The sequence below is a fragment of the Hylobates moloch genome, unplaced genomic scaffold (assembly GCF_009828535.3).
Source record: "Hylobates moloch isolate HMO894 unplaced genomic scaffold, HMol_V3 SCAFFOLD_9, whole genome shotgun sequence".
NCBI classification, from domain to species: Eukaryota; Metazoa; Chordata; class Mammalia; order Primates; family Hylobatidae; genus Hylobates; species Hylobates moloch.
Genome location: NW_026652284.1, coordinates 120,708,616 through 120,733,909, shown reverse-complemented (window position 1 = coordinate 120,733,909; position 25,294 = coordinate 120,708,616). Strand labels below are relative to the sequence as shown.

Sequence of the window (25,294 nt, the reverse complement as noted above, 5' to 3'; positions counted from 1 at the left end):
TCTCCAGTCTTATTCTAGAATTTTTATATTCCTGGGGAAGAAAAAGAATCAGACCTTCCTTCAAGACTTGGTTCTTCAGTAGGTGTCTGGCAGCTGTCAGTAAAGCCAAGGCTGGCCTGACGCTTATGTTCCTTTCATCATGGTGTCCAGATGATGATTATTTATTTATTTATTATTATTTTTTTTGAGACAGAGTCTCGCTCTTGTAGCCCAGGCTGGAGTGCAATGCGTGATCTCAGCTCACTGCAACCTCTGCTTCCCGGGTTCAAGCGATTCTCCTGCCTCAGCCTCCTGAGTAGCTGGGATTACAGGTGCCCGCTACCATGCCTGGCTAATTTTTGTATTTTTAGTAGAGATGGGGTTTCACCATGTTGGCCAGGCTGGTCTTGAACTCCTGACCTCAGGTGATCTACCTGCCCGGCCTCCCAAAGTGCTGGGATTACAGACGTGAGCCACCGTGCCCGACCCGGGTGGTGACTTTTTAATTATTGCACACACTGCTGTGGCAATGTATTCCCCGTGCCCAGCTCAGCACCTGGCACAGAAGAGGCACTTAGCAAGTGTTATGAGTGTCAGTGAGAAAATGACTCATTCCGTTCATGGCCTGTGTCCTTTCCTTTCCTTTTTCCTCTCCTTTCCCAGACACAAAGACCAGTGGATCATGGCCTATGATCTTAATTTGTAATGTATCTTCTCCATTTTCATTTTATTTATATTCCCAATTGTATATGTTTTAGTGCTCTTGTCTTTATGAAATGCATCCTGTTTTAAATATAATAGAACTGTTTTGTAGCTTAATGAGTTGACCATAATTCTAATTTTTTTAAACTGTTGATTTTGAAATAATTTAAAACTTATAAATCTTATAAAAGAGTGGTAAAGATAATTCTGATGTACTCTTCACCCGTTTTGTCAGTTGTTACCATTTGCTTTATTATTTGATCTCTGTGCGTGTACAAAGTTTTTTTTGAGCGATTTGACAGTGAGTTGCAGACCTGATGCCTTGTCCTGAGTACCTCAGTGTGCATTTCCTAAGGACAAGGTCATTCACATAAACAGTACAGTGATTAAAATCAGAGAATTTAACGTTGATGCATTCAATACCTTTATCTACCCCCCAGACCTTATTTGCATTCCACCAGCTGTTCCAGTACAGCAGTTCTATTTCCTGATGTGGGATCCAGTCCGGGATCACACACGGCATTTAGTGTCTATGGTACTTAGTATTGTCTCAGCCTATCTTCGTTTTTCATGATAATTGATATTTCTGAAGAATGCAGGCCATTTATTTTGTGGAATATTCTCACTTTGTGTTTGCCTGAAGTTGCTTTGTGATTATGAGGTTTTGCATTTTGGCAGGGCGGGGGGGGGGGTCAAGTAAGTGATCCATCATGCATTAAATCAGAGGCACATGAGGTTCATTTGTCCCATTACTGGTGAGGATAACTTTGATAATTGGTTCAAGTGGAGTCTGATGGAGTTTTCCACTGTAAAGTTACTATTTTTCTCAATGTAAATAATAAGTAATTTGTGGGAAACAGTTTGAGACTGTATACATCTTGTTTGTCATCACACTTTCACCCACTAGTTCTGGCATTCAGTGAAGAGTTTCACCTGAGTCAGTTATTACTGTGCTGGCTGCCAAATGGCGATTTTCTTGCTTCATCATTCCTTATATGTTTATTCGCATTTTACTATAAGGAGGAGCTTTTTTTTTTTCTTTTCTCCTTCTTTCCTTCCATCCATCCATCTATTGTTATGGACTTATGGATCATTATTTTTTTAGTGGGTTCTAATCCATTGCTATTATTCTTTATTTTATAGCTCATTGGCTAGATTTGGCCAATGGAAGCTCTTCAAGCCAATTCTTAAAACCTTTTGACATGTTCCTCAATCAGTTATTGAACATATGTTTGCTTTCAGGCTCAAGATATTTTAGGTTCAGGCCAGGTGCGGTGGCTTATACCTGTAATCCCAGCACTTTGGGAGTCTGAGGCAGGCGGATCACCTGAGGTCAGGAGTTCAAGACCAGCCTGGCCAACATGGCAAAACCCTGTCTCTTAAAAATACAAAAATTAGCTGGGCGTGGTGGTGGGTGCCTGTAATCCCAGCTACTTGGCAGGCTGAGGCAGGAGAATTGCCTGAACCCCGGAGGCGGAGGTTGCAGTGAGCCAAGATTTCGCCATTGCACTCCAGCCTGGGCGACAAGAATGAGACTCCATCTCAAAAAAATAGATATTTTAGGTTCATTTTGTACTTTCCCTGTCTCAGCTCTGGAATCGGACATTTTTCTAAGGAGTTTTAGTTTCTTTTGTTGGAGAGTGGTATTTCGAAACCAGGGTCTGGTCACTAAGCATGCTCATTGCTACCGAGGTTCATTGATTCTAGGCCCTTTGAGAAGTTCTATTGTTATGTCAAGTTCATACTGACTTCTAATGACAGACCCAAATCCCAGGCTTCTTTCTGTTCTCTGCTTGTTTCATTTTCACATCTTCCTTCTCCACCAGGGAGAAACATGACTCCCAAGGACATCAATATAGTTCCTTGTTTTCTTAGTCCTGCAACATGTAACTGTTGTTACTGTAAAAACAAACCCCTACCTAGAGTTAGAGTTCAAGGATTGGTTGTGGTTCTTTTGGTCATGATACCAAAGATAAACACAGGGTGCTGCAGTCAGAGGTTACTTGGATTTGTCCTTTAATGCTTCCTGTCAGTGTGATTATGTTATTTGAAATGTAATTATTTTTGTTTATATATCATTAATGAGTTTCCCCATCTTTGCTGATTTTTAAAATCTTTTTTTCCTTTTTTTATTTTTACAGTTCTTTGAGTTGCTGTTTTATATTTCTAAATCTATATATTTTTTTTTTGAGACAGTCTCACTCTGAAGCCCAGGCTGGAGTGCAGTGGTGCAGTCTCGGCTCACTGCAAGCTCTGCCTCCCGGGTTCACGCCATTCTCCTGCCTCAGCCTCCCGAGTAGCTGGGACCACAGGCGCCCGCCACCACGCCTGGCTAATTTTTTGTATTTTTAGTAGAGATGGAGTTTCACCATATTAGCCAGGATGGTTTTGATCTCCTGACCTCGTGATCCGCCCGCCTCGGCCTTCCAAAGTGCTGGGATTACAGGCGTGAGCTACTGCGCCCGGCCTTTTTGTTGTTGTTGTTGTTGTTTTTTTGAGATAGAGTCTTGCTCTGTTGCCCAGGCTAGAGTGCAGTGGCATGATCTTGGCTCACTGCAATCTCTGCTTCCCGGGTTGAAGCAATTCTTGTGCCTCAGCCTCCTGAGTAGTTGGGACTACAGGCGCATGCCACCATGTCTGGCTAATTTTTGTATTTTTAATAGAGATGGGGTTTTACCATGTTGGCCAGGCTGGTCTTGAACTCCTGGCCTCAGGCGATCCGTCTGCCTCAGCCTCCTAAAGGGCAGGGCTTACAGGCGTGAGCCATCGTGCCTGGCCAAATCTACGTAAAATGTTAATATCGTTCCAAAAATCAAAACTATATAAAAAGGGTTACCCAGAGAAGTGCCACTTCCTCTCCTATTTTTTTTTTTGGAGACAAGGTCTCATGCTCTCGCCCAGGCTGGAGTGCAGTGGCATGATCACAGCTCACTGTAGCCTTGGCCTTCTAGGCTCAAGCAGTCCTCCTGCCTCAGCCTCCTAAGTAGCTGCGAATCACAGGCACGTGCCACCATGCCTGGCTAATTTTTTTGTGTTTTTTGTGGAGATGGGATTTTGCCACATTGCTCAGCTAGTCTTGAACTCCTGGGCTCAACCCAGGAGCCTTCCTTGGCCTCCCAAAGTGCTGGGGTTATAGGCGTGACCCACCGCGCCCGGTGCCTCTCCTATTCTTTCCACCTCGTTTCCCTACCTTTATAGGTAACTAATATCATTTGTTCGTGGCCTTTTCTTCTTCTTTTTATTTTTAAATAAACACATTGATGTTCTTAATTCTTTTTCTTGTGCAAAAGGTGAGATATTACATATATTCTTTTGTACTTGGTGTTTTTTGTTTTGTTTTGGTTGCTAATGTATCCTGGAGATCAGTCCATATCAGCTTATGGAGATCTTCCTCATCCACTTTAACAGCTGCGTGGCACACTAAGTGTGCAGATACTGCGTTTTATTTTACCACTCTTCTACATATGGATGTTTGATTGTTTCCAGTGTTTGGGAGTTAGAGATAATATATCAGCAAGTCACACTGCATAGGTGTGTTTCTGTACTGTTGAAAGTGTGTCTTCAGTGTAAATTCCTAGAAGTGGAATTACTGGGTTAAAAAGTAAACATAAATGTCGTGTTACTAGATTCTGCCAAAGTCTTCTTCATAAAGGCCGCATCATTCGCACTCACAGTAGCAGTGGACGCGAGTGTTTTCTCCATAGATTCACCAACACTATGTGTTGTCAGGCTTGAACATTTTTGCCAACTAGATATGTGAGAAAGGGCATCTCTTACCATTAATGAAGTTGAGTATCTTTTTAAATGCTTAAGGATCATTTTTATGTTTTCCTTTTATGAATTATCTGCCCAAATCTTTTGGCCATTTTTTTTTTCTGTTGGATTTTTAGTTGTGTTTTTCTTTTTCAACTTTTGTGACCTTGATGTATGTGGAATATTAGCCCTTTGTAATATATGTTGCATATATTTTTAAATCAGATTATCATTTATGTTTTGCTTTGTTTATAGTAATTTTGCTGCATTTTTATGTGGTTGAATATATTAGTCTTTTATTGCATTTAGGTTTGTGTGATAGAGAGCCTTTTCCTTTGTCCAGGTTTTAGAGGAATTTACCCGTGTTTTTTGAACTATGGTTTTCTGTTTTACATTCAGATCTCAGATCCATTTGGAGTTTACTCTTGTGTCTCCTGTGAGGTGTGGGTTTGATTTTTTTTTTTTTTTTTTTCAAATGGCCACCCAGGTGTCCCAGACCATTATTAGAAAGTCCATCTTGGCCCCGGCGATTCCAGGTGCTGTGTCATGGTGCTGGAGGACTCGATCCCACACTGTGGCTTATGGATGCCTTGTCTTCCTGCCATTCCTCTGCAAAATGAAGCCCGCAGTGCCCACGTAGCAGGGTTTTTGTTTTGTAGTTGGACAGCAGATGTCAGTGACCCAGGCTGCTGCTAGCCTGTTAGCCATTGCTGAAATTATTGCCCCATTGGTTCTTGGTGTATCTAAGCCGTTTTTGTTCTTCTCTCTAGGAGAGAAAGGTTTGCCTTTCTTTCTTTGGCGGCATCCATCTCTGCTGTCTTCCTTCTTTTTTTTTTGCTTTATCTTATGTGTATGTCTGGGTTTCCAGTTTTGTGCCTTGTATACAGTCTTGTGCACGGTAGCAGCTCAGTACCTGTCTCTTTAGTGAACGATGAAACCATTGTTGGGCTGATACTTGAGAACCTTTGTGGTGGTGCCTTTTTCAGCCTTCCCCCCTCCCCGTGACTTCTTCTCATCCATGCCCTTTCTTTGTCTTTCCTCCCATCTAGGTCTTAGCCTCCTGTGCCATTGATTTTCCTGCCTGTAATCTACAGGCTATGGGTCTTGATGGCTCTGGTTCACTAGTTCATGATGATATCTCATATGGGCTGTCACAACTTTAAGATGTCAAGAAAGATCAAATCTATGGCTTACTAGTGTTTCTAGAACTTATTATTCTTTTGTTGAATGAAATTAAATTGGTCTGACCCACTAAGCTCTCTTGGGAGCGATGCTCTTGTTATTTTCCTATGGTTTATATTTTTCTTGGTTGCTCCACATAGAAATTTTTCCTCTAGCCTTGATATTGAAATTAAGTTTCTCAGCTGGGCGCGGTGGCTCACACCTGTAATTCCAGCACTTTGGGAGGTCGAGTTGGACAGATCATTTGAGGTCAGGAGTTCAAGATCAGCTTGGCCAACATAGTGAAACCCCATCTCTACTAAAAATACAAAAATTAGTGGGGCTTGCTGGTGGGTGCCTGTAATCCCAGCTACTTGGGAGGCTGAGGCAGGAGAATCACTTGATTATAGCGAGGAGGGGGATTGTAGTGAGCTCAGATCGTGCCACTGCACTCCAGCACCACTGCACTCCAGCCTGGGTGACAGAGACTCTGTCTCAAAAAAAAAAAAAAAAAAAAAAAAAGAAAAGAAATTAAGTTGATGAAATTAGCCCTCATGACTGGAGATGCCCTTTCTTTAAAAGATGGAGGGAGCACTTGTTCCTTCTCCATGGGGGATTTCCCTCTTATGCTTTGATCATTTACTCCTCAGAGAAGAGATGAGATACCATATGAAGAATGAAAAAACCACCTCATTCTGACCACCCCCGCTGACCGTTTCTCCAAGGGAAAAAAAGAGTAAAACTCAACAATGTAAAGATAATTCATTAGAGCTAATGACATAAATCAAGACTCCTTGTCACTTGTTAAATATTAACTTAATGCTAGAAACAAATGTATTATAAGCATGAAAAGCACACAAAGCACCACACTTCTGTGGTTAAGAACATAGGCCTAAGATGGCCTCCTACTTGGGGTCACCAGCTCTGCAATTGTGAGAACTAGTAAGGAGATTTAACCTCTCTAGGATCTTGTCTCCTCCCCTGCAGAGATGGGGTACACTAAGAATACTCTCATAGAGTTGCTGTAGATGATGACACGTGTGGATGTTCCTGACGTAGGTCCTGTTTCCGCTGAGTGTGAAAAAATGTCACTTTTGCCCCGATGGCATTATAACAACCTGTGTGAATGCCCCCTGCTGCCTGGGGGATGGAGTTCTCAATTCTGTACCCACAGTTTATGTCACCGGGTCTTGCTGATTTGGATCTATTCTTTAAAAAGTGTGTATTTGAGATATATTTTCCTGAGCATGCCCTTTTCTATTATTATTTATAGTTCTTCCCTCTTGTCTCTTGCTGTGGTTTTCACAAAATCAGCAGGAAACAAAGTCCTAAACCACCTGCCTCTTCACAGTTCTGTTACAGTTCTTTCATCCCTCACCAGAAGAGGATTTTGCACATGAAATACTTCGTTCCCCTTTTCTTAGAGTTCTCCGTCCATTTGTCCATCCATCTCTCCACTTATCTGTTTATTCTTCTGTCTTGTTCCAAAAAACCTTTTGAGGCAGCTTATAGAATTAGAGAACAAACAATAAGCAGATGAAAAAACTGGACCAAGATTAAAAAACAAGGGTAAGAAGCGAGCTGCATGGGCGATGAGGGCAGGGTGAGATGCACGTCTTTGGCCTCGTGAGGTTATACAGATGGGGGGCAAGCTCGTCCCTGAGCCTCCCAGCGGTGCAGGGGAAACAGGATTTGTGGGAGATGCTCACTCCCTGTAAGCTAAACCAGTGGTTTCACAGAAGCCCAGCTTTTACGGCTATTGAGATTTAGGAGAATATTTTTTGAGTGTTCTGTGAAGTCAATGAATATTTTATCTTTATTTTTTTTCTGCCAGAGTTCTCTGTTTAGTTGGTTATATTCTTTAAATGGAAGTTGCTCCAAAATGCTTGCCCATGTGGGTTTGGTGGCTGGGGAATCACATGCTTCTGCTTATTGATAGGAGTTGGTCAGAAATAGAAAATGACAGGCATAGAAAGCATACTATCATTTATAATTTTTTTTTAATGCTGTGTGGTTCAGAAAATGCTTTTGCGTAGTTGATCTCCTTTGAGGATGCGGGGTGGTTTCTTGCTAACATGAAGAGCTTCAAGCTGTGAGAGAATGCATGCTGACTTCACCATTGCCTTCAAGACAATTGAGCTAGTTACTGTAAATATGTTACTTTTATGTAATGCATTTCATGTTCTTCAATAAAAAATTTCAAAAGGGAGGAAAATTTATTTTGAGTTAACTAACATTTAATACAATGTTTTGATAGCAAGGCTATATAGGAAACATATAAGCTGTGAAGACTAAACACTTACATTATTTAAATTTCAGTAGGGCATATTCAAGTTTTATCTTATTCATGCTCCTCTTTAACAAAGAAATAATACAGAAAAAGCAAAAGATTATTTCTTTTCTTCCTGTTGGTTTGCAGGTGCCCTCACCACCAATGGCATCAATCCTGACACCAGTACTGAGATCGGACGTGCTAAGAACTGCCTCAGCCCTGAAGACATAATCGACAAGTATAAAGAGGCAATTTCCTATTACAGCAAGGTGATTTTATGGCTTTGTGAATTTTTTACACAGTTGTGTTGTTTTAATCAGAAGTTCCCATTTTACATTGTGTAATGCTGCAGTGTCTGTTAATTATTTATTTCTGTAAGTATTCATGTCTTGCTCTCTAATGCATAATACTATATGCCTAAAATGTTTTCTTTTTCTGATTCAAAACAGTGTAGGTTTAGTATAATAAATTTGGAAAAGGGAGAGAAAAGGCTACCATGGCCCCCGTACTCACAGATAATGATTGTTAATATTTTATATCTATTTTCTGGTTCTTTCATCACTGCACATTATTTATATTATAAGAAATGGAGCATACTTATGTACTGTGTAGTGACCCATTTTTTTTATTTGGCATAGTCTGTATTTTCTATGCTGTTGAAATCGTCCATGGCATAATTTTCAGTGACCTGTAGCGCATTCCATCTTATGGAGGCACCCTTCCTTTTAGTTTGGATTGAAAACAATTTCGCATTCCAAATGTACTTACTAAAACACTGAAAAAGAAAAGTTGTGCTGAAGAGTGGCATCAAGTAAAAAATGAAAGTCCTCTACCTCCTCTACTCTTACTAAGAACTTGGTTTATTGATTATCAACAACTTGGTCCATAGTCTCCATGACCTTTATGCCTATGACACACACACACACACACATGCACGTACACACGCATGCTCACACACACGCACACACATGCACGCACACACATGCTCGCACACACGCACACACATGCACGCACACACATATGCTCACACACACGCACACACATGCATGCACACACATATGCTCGCACACGTGCACACATGTGCACACATGCACGTACACACACATCCACGTACACACACATCCTCACACTCGCGCGTACACACACATGCTCACACACGCACATACACACGCATGCTCACACTTGTGCATACACACATGCTCACAAACACGCACACACGCATGCATTACACACGCACACACATGCATGTGCACACACGTACACATGCTCACACACATACACGCATGCTCACACATGCGCACACATGCACGTACACACACGTGCTCACACTCGCGTGCACACGCATGCTCACACACATGCAGGTACACACGCATGCATGTACACACACACGGACGTACACACGCACACACATGCACGTACACATGCATGCTCACACTCGCGCGTACACACATGCTCACGCACACGCACGTACACACGCATGCATGTACACATGCACACACACGGACGTACACACACGCACACTCACGTACACATGCATGCTCACAGACACATGCACATCTTATTTATGGAAATGGGATCGTACTATGTTATTCTGCACTTGCTTTACCCACTCAGCAGTATATCACAGACCACAGGTGTACTCTCGCCTCCAGACCTGCTTGCTTCTTTCAGAGCATGTGGAAAGGTTTTCTCAAATCCTGCCTGCTTCTTTCAGAGAGTGTGGAAATCCAAAATGTGGATGTAGTCATGTATTCATCAAGACATTTTGTGAGACGTGCTCATAAACAGCACCTAGAACGAGATGAAATGCCTGCTCTTACAGATTTCACAGCTTGCCTTAATTTGCTTCATTATTCTCTTGTGGATGGATACTTAGGCTTTCTCACTTTTTCACTGTGAATTAGAAAAAATGCTTTACTGAACATTTTTGCCCCTATATTCTTGTGTTCTTGTATCATCATTCCTTTAGGTTCCATTTTTCTAGAAATTTATCCTGGATATGATATTAACATTTATCATAGGTTATGTTCAAGTTACTCTCCAAATTCCTCCTCTAATAGAGAGTGAAAAGATGTAGAATTATTTATTTCACCAATCCTGTTACTGATTATTATTTATTTCCATTTTTTCTTCCCCCTGTTGTAAACAGTTCTCTGATAAATGCCCCTATGCATACATCTTTTTGGATTGATTTTTTTTAAGGGAACAATTCCTAGAAGTTGACTTGAGTTAAAGAGTATATGTTTTTTTTTGGCCCGGCACAGTGGCTCATGCCCGCCAGTAATTCCAGCACTTTGGGAGGCTGATGTAGGTGGATTGCCTGAGCTCAGGAGTTTGAGACCATCCCAGGCAACATGGTGAAACCCTGTCTCTACTAAAATACAAAAAATTAGCCAGATGTGGTGGTGTGCACCTGTAGTCCCAGCTACTCGGGAGGCTGAGGCTCAAGAATCACTTGAGCCCTGGAGGCGGAAGTTGCAGTGAGCCAAGATCACACCACTGCACTCCAGCTTAGGCTACAGAGTGAGACTCTGTCTTAAAAAAAAAAAAGTATACTTTTCTTAAAGTGTTATATATATTCCTGTATTGTCCTCCAAAAAGGTTATTAACAATTTACTCCTCCATAAACAAACACTAGCTATTATTTTTGAAAAATATTTACCAATAGAGCTGAGTGCAGTGGCTCATGCCTGTAATCCCAGCACTTTGGGAGGCCGAGGTGGGCGGGTCACTTGAGGCCAGGAGTTTGGCATTATGCTTAGAAATATCTTTTTTTTTTTTTTGGAGACAGAGTCTTGCTCTGTTGCCCAGGCTGGAGTGTAGTAGCATGATCTGGGCTCACTGCAACCTCCACCTCCTGTATTCAAGTGATTCTCCTGTCTCAGCCTCCTGAGTAGTGGGACTACAGGTGTGAGCCACCATGCCTGGCTAATTTTTTATATTTTTAGTAGACACAGAGCTTCACCATGCTGGCCAGGCTGGTCTCGAACTCCTGACCTCAAGTGATCTGCACGGCTTGGCCTCCCAAAGTTCTGAGATTACAGGTGTTGGCCACTGCACCTGGCCTGCTTAGAAGTACTTTCTTAACGATAGAATAAAACTCTTTTCCTTAGTTTTTTAATCTCTAAAATGAGGATGATAACAGTACCCATCATCTCATAAAGCTGTAGTTAAGATAAGCTGAGATAATCTATGCAAACATATATTTGTAGTCACTGTTATTAGCATTTAAAATATTTTAATAATTATCTAATTATCTGTAATTTATTTTGTGTGTATTATGACATAAGAATACAATTTATTTTTTCCAGGTCATTACCTCATTGTCACACCACAGTGTATTGAATTCATATTTTTTTCTTTTTGATTTGAATTCTTACCTGTACTAAATACTTTCACATATTAACTTTTCATTCCTTTCTATGAATCTTTCTTTTCTTCAGCACCATATTTTATCTATTTTAGTAGTTTACTTGCTGTCTAAGAGTGTTTCTTTCTTTCTTTCTTTCTTTTTTTTTTTTTTTTTTGAGACAGGGTTTTGTTCTGTTGCCCAGGCTGGAGTGCAGTGATGTGATCACGGTTCATTGCAGCCTTTATCTCCCAGGTTCAGGGGATCCTCCCACCTCTGCCTTCCTGTGTGCTGGGACTACAGGTGTGCAACACCATACCCAGCTATTTTTTTTGTATTTTTTGTAGAGATGGGGTTTTACCATGTTGCCCAGGCTTGTCTTGAACTTCTGGCTCAAGCAATCTGCCTGCTGGGGTTACAGGCGTGAGCCACTGCACCCACCCATTTTTTTTTTTTTTTTTTGAGACAGGGTCTTGCTGTGTTGCCCAGTCTGGAGTGCAGTAGCATGATCACAGCTCACTGTAACCTCAAAATCCTTGACTCAACCAATCCTCCCACCCTCATCCTCCTACCTCACTTGGCCTCACTCAGATGACCAAGTAGCTGTAACTACAGGTGCACGCCACCGCGCCTGGCTAATTTTTTATTTTTTATTTTTGTAATGACGGGGTCTGTCCATGTTGCCCAGGCTGGTCTGGAACTCCTGGCCTCAAGCAATCCTCCCACCATGGCCTCCTGAGATGCTGGGATTACAGGCCTAAGCCACTACACATAACCTCCCAGAATAAAACATATTGAAAGCCCCATCAAAACTCCAATCTGTTTTTTTTTTAACTTGAACAAATTATTTTAGAATTTCTGAGGAATAATATATTAATCATACTGGCCATGAAAATTTGGATGGGAGGAAAGAATTAACAAAAAAAAAAAAAAAAAAAAGAGGTTGAGTGCAATGGCTCATGCCTGTAATTCCAGCACTTTGGGAGGCTGAGGTGGGAGGATCACTTGAGCTCAGGAGTTCCAGACCAGCCTGGGCAACATGGCAAAACCCCGCCTCTACAAAATATACAAAAAAATTAGCCGGGTGTGGTGGTGCACACCTGCTGTCTCAGCTACCAGTGAGGCTGAGGTGGGAGGATCACCTGAGCCTGGGAGATTGAGGCTGCAGTGAGCTGTGATCAAGCCACTGCACTCCAGCCTGGGCAACAGAGCAAGACCTTGTCTCAAAAAAAAATAACTTTTTCATGATTTCATTTTAAATCTCTTTGTAATATACATTAAAATATGTAAATTTAACCAAAAATATGTGGGAAAAATTTGTGATGACTTTTACTCTCACGTCAATAGAAACTGTTTTAAGAGTTTTGAAGGAAAAATGGCATTTCCATACAATCAAGTCCCTATGTTAGTTTTTTCTTGTGTCATGAAACAGTATATACAATTGATAGATTTCTGACTTCATTGTTGGTATTTAAGCAAGTATAAATAGCTCCTTTTTCTGATCATCTGTGATAACCGATATTTAATATAACACAGATTACATGTACACTATGTGTGTGGAAAGGGGAGGAATGAAGCCTACCCTTTCTGGCATAGTAATTATAAAACTGCTTGTCCCACCTTATACATGATTTTAGTGAGAAAGATAACCAGTTGCGCCTTTGCTTCTTCATGGTTGGTAAATAGACTAGACTGCATGTTCATTAGCTGTGATGCCACACCAGGCCTCTAGTGGGTCTCAGCAAAGGCTTGTCGATTATATGCATTGGTTTTCACATGTCCTAATGCCTGAGCAGAAGAATATTAGTGTATTTTTCCTCCCAATCTCTGTTTTTCTTCAGGTACTAGTATACATGGACAACCTCTATAAACCCTTTCTTTAATTTTAAATTATGCAACATCTGTTGAAAATCAGTCCAGTTGGGATAACTAGGAAAAAAAATAAAGATAAGGTTTAGAGTAGAAAAGAAAAACGCAGAATGGCTAGCATGGAGGATTTTGCAGTGGAGGCTTGGGAGGGAAAAGGGCCTCGGAGGGAAGGAAAGAGATCCATCCATTTGAACTCTTCTTTTTTGGAAGAGTTCTGGAACCTGAATCCTTCCTCCTTTCCCTGCTCCCGGGTCTGGAGCCACATGGTGTGTAAGAGGGGCTGGGGGTGGCTCTCTTGGCTTGAAGCTAGGAGAACTGGGGATGAAGCTTAAGAGATACTCCCCAGTTTATTGCGTAGTTGAGTGAAATTCCACAAAGCCTTTTCCGTTCCAAACGCCCTCATTTGTTCTTCATCTCAGGAACCATAATAGGAACTGAGAAGTAGGAACAAGCAACTCTGAGACAAAATCAGAAAGCATTGAACATACAGGGAGCCAGAATTTTTGCAACTAAGTAAAATGAATTTACAACAACTGCATTAAAGCTGCAGGTGTGAGAGTTTCTAAAAATGTTTTAGAGTACTACAAGGGATGATAAGCAGAAATGAATAGCAAAGTATCCATTGATAATATTTTGAAATTTTGCAAAATAGCAAGCTACTGTGGTCATATTATTTTAATGAATGCATACACATTTATGTGGCATTCATAGACTCACTCAGCCACACCAATCGCTTTTGCTTCCATAAAGGATAGACTTTCTCACAAACAAATTCTCTGGCTTTGATGGGGAGGTGTATTAGTCCATTTTCATGCTGCTGATAAAGACATACCGGAGACTGGCAATTTACAAAAGAAAGAGGTTTAATTGGACTTACAGTTCCATGTGGCTGGGGAAGCCTCACAATCATGGTGGAAGGCAAGGAGGAGTAAGCCCTGTCTTACATGGATGGCAGCAGGCAAAGAGAGAATGAGGAGAGGACTCCAAAGCGGAAGCTCCTGATAAAAACACAGATCTCATGAGACTTATTCACTACCACAAGAACAGTATGGGGGAAACCACCTCCACGATTCAATTATCTCCCACTGGATCCCTCCCACAACATGTGGGAATTGTGGGAGTACAATTTAAGATGAGATTTGGGTGGGGACACAGAGTCAGACTATATCATTCTGCCCCTGGCCCCTCCAAATCTCATGTCCTCACGTTTCAAAACCAATCATGCCTTCCCAGCAGTTCCCCAAAGTTTTAACTCATTTCAGCAGTGACTCAGAAGTCCACACTTCAAAGACTCATCTGAGACAAGGCAAGTCCCTTCTGCCTATGAGCTTATAAAATCAAAAGCAGGCTGCTTATTTCCTAGGTACAATGGGGGTACACATATTGGGTAAATACAACCATTCCAAATGGGAGAAATTGGCAAAACAAAGGGGTTACAGGGCCCATGCAAGTCCGAAACCCAGAAGGGCAGTCAAATCTTAAAGCTCTAAAATGATCTCCTTTGATTCCATGTCTCATATCCAGGTCATGCTGATGCAAGAGGTGGGTTCCCATGGCCTTGGGCAACCCTGCCCCTGTGGCTTTGCAGGGAACAGCCCCTATCCCGGCTGCTTTCATGGGCTGGCATTGAGTGTCTGTGGCTTTTCTAAGTGCACAGTGCAAGCTGTCAGTGGATCTGCCATTCTGGGGTCTGCAGGACGGTGGCTCTCTTCTCACAGCTCCACTAGGCAGTACCCCAGTAGGGACTCTATGTGGGGGCTCTGACCCCATATTTCCCTTTTGCACTGCCCTAGCAGAGGTTCTCCATGAGGGCCCCACCCCTGAAGCAAACTTCTGCCTGGGCATCCAGCTGTTTCCATACATCTCCTGAAATCTAGGCAGAAACTTCCCAAACTTCAGTTATTGACTTCTGTGCACCCACATGCTCAACACCACATGGAAGCTGCCAAGGCTTGGAGCTTGCACCCTCTGAAGCCATGGCCTGAGCTGTATGTTGGCTCCTTTCAGCCTTGGCTAGAGTGGCTGGGACACAGGCACCAAGTCCCTAGGCTGTACACAGCATGGTGACCCTGGGCCCGGCCCACGAAACCACTTTTTCCTCCTAGGCCTCCAGGCCTGTGATGGGAGGGACTGCTGTGAAGACCTCTGACATTTTCCCCATTGTCTTAACATTTGGCTGCTTGTTACTTAGGCAAATTACCACAGCCAGCTTGAATTTCTCGTAAGAAAATCTGATTTGCTTTTCTATCGCATTATCAGGTTGCAGATTTTTCAAACTTTTTTGCTGTTTCCCTTTTAAAACTGAATGCTTTTAACAGCACCCAAGGTACCTCTTGAATGCTTTGCTGCTTAGAAATTTCTTCCTCCAGATATCCTAAATCATCTCTCTCAAGTTTAGAGTTCCACAAGTCTCCAGAGCAGGGGCAAAATGCTGCCAGTTTCTTTGCTAAAATGTAACAAGAGTCACCTTTGCTCCAGTTCCCAACAAGAACTGAGATCTCCATCCGAGACCACCTCAGCCCTCTTTCATTGTCCATATCATTGTTCATTTCATTGTCCATATCATTATCAGCATTTTGGTCAAAGCCATTCGACAAGTCTCTAGGAAGTTCCAAACTTTCCCACATCTTCCTGTCTTCTTCTGAGCCCTCCAAACTGTTCTAACCTCTGTCTGTTACCCAGTTCCAAAGTCGCTTCCACATTTTCAGGTATTTTTTTCAGCAACACTCCACTTTTGGTACCAATTTACTGTATTAGTCTGTTTTCATGCTGCTGATAAAGACATACCCGAGACTGGGCAATTTACAAAAGAAAGAGGCTTAATTGGACTTACAGTTCTATGTGGCTGGGGAAGCCTCACAATCATGGCAGAAGGCAAGGAGGAGCAAGTCAGGTCTTACATGGATGATGGCAGGCAAAGAGAGAATGAGGAAATGCAAAAGCAGAAACCCCTGATAAAACCATCAGATCTCATGAGACTTATTCACTATCACGAGAACAATATGGGGGAAACCACCCCCGTGATTCAATTATCTCCCACCAGGTCCCTCCTACAACATGTGGGAATTATGGGAGTACAATTCAAGATGAGATTTGGGTGGGGACACAGAGCCAAACCATATCAGGAGGGGTATCTGGAGCCCTGTGCTGGGGGAAGTGCTGTTGTAGTTATTGAGTCCCAGAAGCACAGCCTTTAGAATGTGACAGAAAAATCTGAACTCTCTTTTGACTGAGGCACTTCCTTTACACCCTGCAGTATAAGAACGCGGGAGTGATTGAGTTGGAAGCGTGCATCAAGGCTGTACGTGTCCTTGCAATTCAGAAACGGAGCATGGAAGCATCAGAATTTCTTCAGAATGCAGTTTACATTAACCTTCGACAGGTGAGTGTATGTCTACCTATAAGTGGAAGAGTTAATCCAGTTCTTGTGGAATTGATTCACTATGAATTCAGCTTACTTCGTTTTGCTGAGGTTCAGCATGCCATGATAGAAACTGTTGAATCTTAACTTGATTTCCAATTAACGTAGTTATGTGTATATTTTACTTCTTTCATTGTGGTATTTAACTTTCAAAATTCAGAGCTTGCTGTCCTTTGCATTTGCTTGTGTTTTACCAGCTTGGCAACCTTCAACAAACTTCACGCCTCTTGTCTTGACATTGTCACTCATGAAGTACTTGCCATTTGTAACCCTGTTTGGGGTGTTGGGTTTATAAAACATGCAATTTGATAGAGCACTTATATAGCTCCTTTGACACAGTGGTAACCCAGCAAATAATACCTAAATCTGAATCTAAATGGATTTTTAATAAAACAATCACCAAAACCTTTAGTTGTGGATTGATCATGCTAAATCCTAAAATTGATAGTCTTAGAAGGATTTTAGATATTTAGTTAGTTTAACTTGGATCTTTATATATTGGGAAACTGAGACCAAGTTAAACAATTTGCTTAAGGACACAAGACGAGTATGAGAACATAGGTCACTGTAATTCAGCAGATACTTAGTGAGGAGGGCGTTGTGCTAAGGGTGGGGGAAAGAGAGCTGAGGCAGGCGGATCCTGTCCTCATCCATCTGACAGTTTTGTGGGAAAGGCAGACATTGAGCAGTGGGTAAGTGGAAAAAAATTGGAGGTACAGGTGCCAAGGGAGCAAGTGGCAAAAGGATTTAACTTAGTTTAATGGAGGTGGAGGGTGTGGGGGCCAGGGACAGTCTCTAAGTCAGTGAGATTAGAAGTGGGCCTTGAAGGATGAGTAGGAGATAGCCAGGTAAAGAGGAGATGGGAGAAGGTCATTCAGGAAGAAAATGGCTCAGCATGAGTGATGCCCAGAAATAGAACACATCACCGGGAGAGACCAAATAAAGTCAGAGATGGCGGTGGGGGTGGAAAGATGGGGAGATGGAGAGGGAGGGGAGGAGAGGGAGGGAGGGAGAGGAAGAGAGAGGGGTAGGGAGGACAGAGTCTGAGCAGGAGGGCTTTCTTGGCCAGGTGAAGCATTTGGGGCTGCTTCTAAGAGCGGCAGGTTTTAAAAGCAAGGTCTTGGCCGGGCGCAGCGGCTCACGCCTGTAATCCCAGCACTTTGGGAGGCTGAGGCAGGCAGATCACGAGGTCAGGAGATTGAGACCATCTTGGATAACATGGTGAAACCTCATCTCTACTGAAAATACAAAAAATTAGCAGGTGTGGTGGCAGGTGCCTGTAGTCCCAGCTACTCAGGAGGCTGAGGCAGGAGAATGGCGTGAACCTGGGAGGCAGAGCTTGCAGTGAGCCAAGATCACACGACTGTACTCCAGTCTGGGCGACAGAGCGAGACTCTGTCTCAAAAAAAAAAAAAAAAAGGCAAGGTCTTAACATCAGGGACTGATGCGACCAGATTTGTATGGAGTGGAGGGAGAGGGAGGGAGGGGGCCCATTGCAGAGGCCCTTGGGGAGCCCAGGCGAGCAGTGCTGACAGGTTTCCCGAAGGACTGGGGCTGTTGGCGGGAAGGCCAGCCCACTGGGAACGTGCTTGGGAGTCTACACGGAAAGGGTTGGCGGCCGGCTGTGGGTCGGGTGGAATGGAGTGTTGCTCTGTTAGGTGCCCGATGGTCAGGCTGGGCTCCGAGGAGGGCAAGCTGCAAGGCAGTGGTGGAGGGAAAGAGGAGAGGTTCAGCTTCTCACGTAACGAGAGAGGTGTGGGTCTGGGGGCTCAGGCGAGAGACAGGGCAGGGGGTGGAGGAGAGAGGAGAGAGACTTTCAAATCAGTTTCTCTTTTGAACACACAAAAAAGTATGACTAATAATAAGACACTCATGCTTATCATCCAGATTTAATATGTTGAAATGTTGCCACATTGACTACAGAGATTCTTAATTTTTTCAATTGAAAGCAGATAACCTAAGTAGAAACAGAATAACAGTTCACCACCATCTCAAGAGTTGGTCCATATTTTGGTACTTTATAATGTTTATAGCCATAGTCTATAAAAAGAGAGGCGTTTTAGCAGGAGAGTTGAGCACACAGACTGGATACACACTGCTGGGGTCGGCTTCCAGCTTCACTTGCCTTGGCACGATGCTTAACCTCTGTGTGCCTCAGTTCCCCCTTCTGTAAAGTGTATTTACTGCCCCTTGGACCCGTCATCTTGGCTAATTTCCTAGATTAGACGTTGGCAGGGAGGCCGATAAGTCAAAGTGGCAAGTGTCAGTGTCACACCAAAGGGAGAGACCAGAACAGAGTAAAGCCCATAAACCAAGTAAAAACAAACAACACAGTCCCTCAAAGCTGTAGGCCACGTAGTGTAAGGGAAACAGCACCACCACTGGTGCAGGGTGTCATCAGAAGAGCATTAGGAAGAGGTCCGTATCTTTCAGTTTATGTTGAAGTTTCTGGTAAAGATGGGCAGAAGTGGGAACCTGACACTTCAAAGTGGAAGCTTCAGTTACCTGGGCGCCCAAGGGGAGGTGTTCTCCCTGGTGATGCCGGGCAAATGAACCAACAGCTGGATCATACTTCTCATTTGACACGCTTTTTGGGGGACCAATGAGGGGTTCAGCACTGCGCCGGGCCACAGATTTGCAGGGCCAGTGAGGATGTGGTCCCTGCCCCGGAGCCTGATGCTCTAAGTGCTGAGGGTGGAGGGCTTCCTGGAGGAGGTGCTCTCCGAGGAGAGTGAAAAGTACCCAGCAGAGTGGGGCTGAGGAGCCTCTGAGCAGAGAGACTGGGTGTAAACATGTGGCTGGGTGTGAGCTCTGAGCACAGAAGTCACTTGGGGGTCATAGCAGTTGTGTTTGTGAGGGACAGTGTGGGGAAGAGAGGCCCCAACGCGACTGAGGTCAGTTCCTGTCATAGGTCTTGCATAAAAGTCATCAGGTGGGCAAGAGAGAATCCCTGAAGGAATCTAAGCTGGGAGTCACAGTGGAGTCGCGCTGTCAGATGGGCTCAGGTTCACACCCCTGCGTTGCCACCTGTTAGCTGCGTAACCTTGAGCACAGTCACTCAGTGTCTCTGCCTCTTAATAGTATGGTCTGTAAAATGACAGGATAACAAGCTCATGTGGTCACTGGAAGGACTGGCCTTGACACCTCCTGCCCAGTACTGTCTTGATGCCTGCCCCATAAAGTGACTCTGCGATGGGCAAGTGTTATGATCAGATTGGAGGGCGTAAGGAGACATCTTTCGTGACAGTGGAGGGTGGACTGTGCTTTTAAACGGACCCTCCGAAGGCCTGAAGCAGTGGAATTGCAGACAATTTGGTTGGGAGCCGGGGGCAGGGCTTTGAGACTGGCTTGCGGTTAACAACTGGAGTTGCCTTTGCAAGTTAATGCTGCTAAATTGGGCATGCTGGGAATCTGTTTTCACTGGTGGGTATAGAAACACACATTTCATAAAATAAAATGTTTTCACTTAAAATGTGAGGACATTTTGTTCCTTGGAGCAGCCTGTCCTTTTGCTGTTTGCTCTTTCTTCCTGTGGACCACTAGAGGTCAGCAAAGACACGGCGAAAGGGAAACAGCGCTCTCCCATGCTGGGCAGGCGGGGACAGTGCAGATGTGGTTCCGTGGCCCTGTGAGTTTTCCCCAGCATGAGGCTTGGCTTGAGTTGACTCATCTCCATGTTTGTTTGCCAGATGGGCAGGCGGCAAGATAATGAGTTCTGGTGGGATTTTATAAGAACAATAACGAAGAGGGGTCTGTAGTTTTTCTGAAATAGAACAAGCTTTTGGTTCTTGATCAAGTATGTTCCATTGTAGAATTGATGAGTTGTTATCTATTCCTGGAAATGACTTTGGCTAATATGGAAATTTCAAAAGGAACTGAGATATGATTATTGCAGGTTCCTTCTGCTTTAAGAATCCCTGTGCAAATATGAAAACTGATAAATAATACATCTGGATTTAGTGGTATTGGAAAGGGTTTTTTCATTTTACAGAATTCACTGCTGAGTTCCTTCTCTTTGTGTGCAGGGATATGGATTGACCTGTCTTTAGTTGTTTAGGTGAGTGGTTTATGATAATTATCTATCTAAGATAATTCACAGATGGCAGCAAACACCTCATTTAATAACTGTCTACCTATACATTTATGGGTTGGACATGTGGATTTTACAGGCAAATAGTGAGGTACAGGTGAGGTGGAAGAAGCATGGACTTTGTCCCCCCAGATTTAGGTTGAAGTTGCCATTTCCTCACTGTGCAACCTGGAATAGTTATGTAACCTCATTAGCCTGTTTCCAAGTCTATAAAATGGGAATGATAGTTGGGTGTGGTGGGGGACACCTGTAATCCCAGCTACTCAGAGGCTGAGGCAGGAGAATTGCTTGAACCCAGGAGCTGGAGGTTGCAGTGAGCCGAGATGACGCCACTGCACTCCAGCCTGGGTGACAAGAGCAAAACTCCATCTAAAAAAATAAAATAAAATAAAATGAAATAAAATAAAATGGGAATGATAATATTCACTTCTTTCTAGATTTGCTGTAAGTTGTAAATGATAGAATAATGCATATAAAGTGCTAAGCACTGTGTTGGCTTTTAGAAAGCATTCAGCAAACATGTCTGCCTCACGGCTCACTGGTTGTATCAAAGGGATGCAGGCAGCTCCTGTTTGTTGAGGACCCATTAACAGTTTACAGGCTTGTGAATTTTGTTATTTTCTTTAATCCTTGTAATTCTGTGTTTCCAGTACAGTTATTCTTGTTTGTAGAGGAGGAACCTCAGGCTGAGGAAAGGTTGTACAACTTGTCCAAAGCCAGACCATAATTTCAGAGGGGAAGGGCCTCTGGGAGGCGTGCTGGTTCTCTCTTTCCTGCCCTCACTCACGTGTTCCACGCCAAAGGCCAGGCACTCGGCACCGTGTCAGTCGTCTGCTAGTCTTGAGTGTTCAGTGGGCAGCAAAACAGACGTGCTCTCGCACTGACTGAGCTTCAGGTCTAGAGGGGGAAATGGGTACTGAGCAGATAAACATAAACATAGATAATTGTAAATTTGATGCAAGGAAAAGAACATGCTCTGCCTTGTAGACCTGGGGAATTTTCTAGTCAGGCCTGCTTTAGCAGTATTAATCCTGTAAAATAAGCTCTGCTGGCACACAAAAAAGATGAAAAGGCAGAGCCTGTCCGTTATCGGATAAGCTGAAACTCATTGATAATACGAGTGTTTAAGCAGCCAGCTTGTTGCATGCGTTTAGCTAGATGCTTTTGAGATATTGACCACAATCATCACAGCAACTTTGCAAAGTACTTCATTACCCTCCATTTTAAGGATGAGAAATTGAGGAGAGGAGTTTTCCATGTCTCCAGGATTGTCTTGTAGATACCACCATTGGTATTTAAACCATTTGGGTTCTAAAATCCAAGCTCTATGTACCACATCAGGTAGTTTCCCCCAAACTACCCAAATGATTGAAATTCACTTTCTTAATTCTTTTTTTTTTTTTTTTGAGATGGCGTTTCGCTCTTGTAGCCCAGGTTGGAGTGGATCTCGGCTCACTGCAACTTCCGCCTCTTGGGTTCAAGCAATTCTCCTGCCTCAGCCTCCCGAGTAGCTGGGATTACAGGTGCCCGCACCACACCCAGCTAATTTTTGTATTTTTGATAGAGACGGGGTTTCACCATGTTGGCCAGGCTGGTCTCAAACTCCTGACCTCAGGTGATCCGCCCGCCTCGGCCTCCCAAAGTGCTGGGATTACAGGCGTGAGCCACTACGCCCTGCTCACTTTCTTAATTCTTTTTTTTTTTTTTTTTGAGAGAGAGTTTCGCTGTTGTTGCCCAGGCTGGAGTGCAATGGCACGATCTCGGCTCACTGCAACCTCTGCCTCCTGGGTTCAAGTGATTCTCCTGCTTCAGCCTCCCAAGTAGCTGGGATTAAAGGCATGCGCCACCACACCTGGCTAATTTTGTATTTTTGGTAGAGATGGGGTTTATCCATGTTGGTCAGGCTGGTCTTGAACTCCCGACCTTAGGTGATCCACCTGCCTTGGCCTCCCAAAGTGCTGGGATTACAGGCGTGAGCCACCACACCTGGCTCACTTTCTTAATTCTTAATTAGTCAAAAATGGCAAGTGACAGTAAGAGAAAGTGGTAGTAAGGAATTGTTTGAAAAACTAGAAAATAATCTGACTTTACCAGATCAGAGAACATACTCTAGGATCAACGCGCATTGAATCTAACACCCTTTGCCTCCCACAAACCAAATATTCAGGAATGATTCCGAGCCATTTGAAAACATTTTGGCTTATGATACTGCTGACTAAGACCTGCCACCTCTTTGTTCCTGGTTAATTTTCTCTTCAAAGCCATTCAAATTTTATGCAGGCTACTCTGTTCAGATGTAAGAATAGCCTCTTTAAAATTTTTGATGCAGTTCCTTAATGAAGCTGTTGCTAAGGAAACCCAGGAAAAGCCTGCTAGATATGCACATAATAATTGCAACCTCAAACTTTATGTCAATTTAAGCTGAAAATCAGAGGCATGGGGAGATTTGGGAAAGGCTTTTTAAGATAGAAGGGGGAAAGTAGTAGGAATGCAGCTTAGCTATGGCTGAAACAGTTCAGTCCAGCCAGCAGGGTGCGTGGCTTTCAGAGATTGTGAGGAATTCATAGTTCTCACAAAGAAGCTGTTGGATGGGGAAGGAGGAAAGTCAGGTTCCTTATTAGAGATGTAAAAGGAGAGAGAGGGAACTGAGACATTTCTGAATGAACAAGAGTCTGGTATATTGCACCTTGTCTTTAGGAGAGAGTAAGAGGCATATAAGGAAATCTCTCTTGAGTGAGCAGTCAAAGCTGCAGATATGAGCAAGCCAGGTGGGCCTCTGATGCCTTGCTGGGCTGTGGATGGCAGCTGCCTGCAAAGTAGTGGGAATCTTTGACCCAGTCCTTAGGTTGGAGTTTCAGATCTCCATTTGAAGCCCAATAAAGTGAGGAAAGAGGGAGAGGACTAACATAAAGGAAAAGCCAGAGCCTGGAGAATGAGCCCCATATCTGTGCTGTGGGTTGCTCTGTTTAACCCAGGAAGGCACTGAGAATGGTGCTCCTGGATGAGAATGGTTCTTCACAGCTTCCTGCATGGGGACATGCCTGCAGTTGGTGCAGATACTTATTTCGTGGGCATTGATATTTATCTCTTTTTATTTATTTATTTATTTAGAGACAGGGTCTCACTTTCTTCCCCAGACTGGAGTGCAGTGGCCAGATCTCCTCTCACCGCAACCTCTGCCTCCCAGGCTCAAGTGATTCTCCTGCTTCAGCCTCATGAGTAGCTGGGGTTACTGGCACCCACCACTACTGCCCGGCTAATTTTTGTATTTTTAGTACAGACAGGGTTTCATCATGTTGGCCAGGCTGGTCTTGAACTCCTGAGCTCAAATGATCCACCTGCCTTGGCCTCCCAAAGTGCTGGGATTACAGGCATGAGCCACCACGCCCGGCCTTCTTCTTTATCTTTTTGCTTTAGCTGTTAGGAGCCTTAGAGCTGAGTCTCTAGCTTACCCTTAATAATTACACCTACTTCATGGCAGACATTTTTGTGATTTAACCTTCCCCTGGTTTCTTTTAACTAGAATTCTCATTTTCTTTTTACACTGATTTTTATCTTTTTTTTTTTTTTTGGTTATTGTTGTTAAATTGTATGTGTTTAAAAAATCGATTTTAGATCCTTTTTGAGAATGAGGCAGAATGTAAATAAATGCATAAACAGAGCATATTACAGACACTTATTGCTTTTAGAAATTCTAAGCTCTTTACCTTAGGGGTTACCTTAGAGCTGAGCTGAATATTAAAGTGATACATTTTTAACAGGAAAGTTTGGTAATGCATGCAGATTCTAGACTGGGGACTGTATCTTACTCATTTTTTTAGCCACTGTGCTAAGCACAATACTTGTCATAGACCAGGCACTTTTTAATGTTTGTTGGATGCATGAAGTGGAGTCAGCTATGACTCATGCTCCATCCTGTGGCACTCGCCAACATCAGCACCACTCACCTGAGTGGCCGTGACAGCAGTGACCATTGGTGGCTGTGCCACACCCGTGTCTGCATTTAGTCCGTAACCACCCCCACCATGAGGGATTGCTTTTATTGTTTTACATTTGTAATGTATAATATACTTATTTTTACTTGGAAAGACTGCAGGCCTTCAGAAAAGCTGCAGGAGTAGTTCGGTGAACACTTATATGCCCTTCACCTGAAAGGACAGTGTTAGCCAGGTGCGGTGGCTCACGCCTGTAGTCCCAGCACTTTGGGAGGCCGAGGCAGGCAGATCACCTGAGGTCGGGAGTTTGAGACCAGCCTGACCAACATGTATAAACCCCGTCTCTACTAAAAATACAAAATTAACTGGGCATAGTAGCGCATGCCTGTAATCCCAGCTACTTGGGAGGTTGAGGCAGGAGAATCGCTTGAACCTGGGAGGTGGAGGTTGCGAGCCGAGATCACGCCATTGCACTCCAGCCTGGGCGACAAGAGCAAAACTCTGTCAAAAGAAAAAAAAAAAAAGGACAGTGTTTGTCCTTCTGTGTCTAGATTACTCACTTAGCGTCATGTTTTCATGGTTCATCCATGTTGTGGCACGAATCAGTCCTTCATTCCTTTTTTTTTTTTGGATGGAGTCTCACTCTGTTGTCCAGGCTGGAGTGCTCAATGGCACCATCTCTGCTCACTGCAACCTCCGCCTCCCAGGTTCAAGCAATTCTCCCACCTCAGCGTCCTGAGTAGCTGGGATTACAGGCGTGCAC

At 43.4% G+C, this 25,294-nt stretch overlaps 1 protein-coding gene across 3 annotated transcripts in view; it reads left to right on the top strand.

Annotated features, from left to right (window-relative positions):
* Window positions 1-25,294, top strand: part of TRAPPC9 (trafficking protein particle complex subunit 9) — a 736,107-nt gene that overhangs the window by 44,704 nt on the left and 666,109 nt on the right. For all 3 annotated transcript variants that reach the window (XM_058444536.1, XM_058444535.1, XM_058444534.1), the window contains 2 exons: window positions 8,015-8,136; window positions 16,342-16,467. In XM_058444536.1, the coding sequence (XP_058300519.1) occupies window positions 8,015-8,136; window positions 16,342-16,467 (248 nt within the window). The remainder of the gene's footprint in view (window positions 1-8,014; window positions 8,137-16,341; window positions 16,468-25,294) is intronic.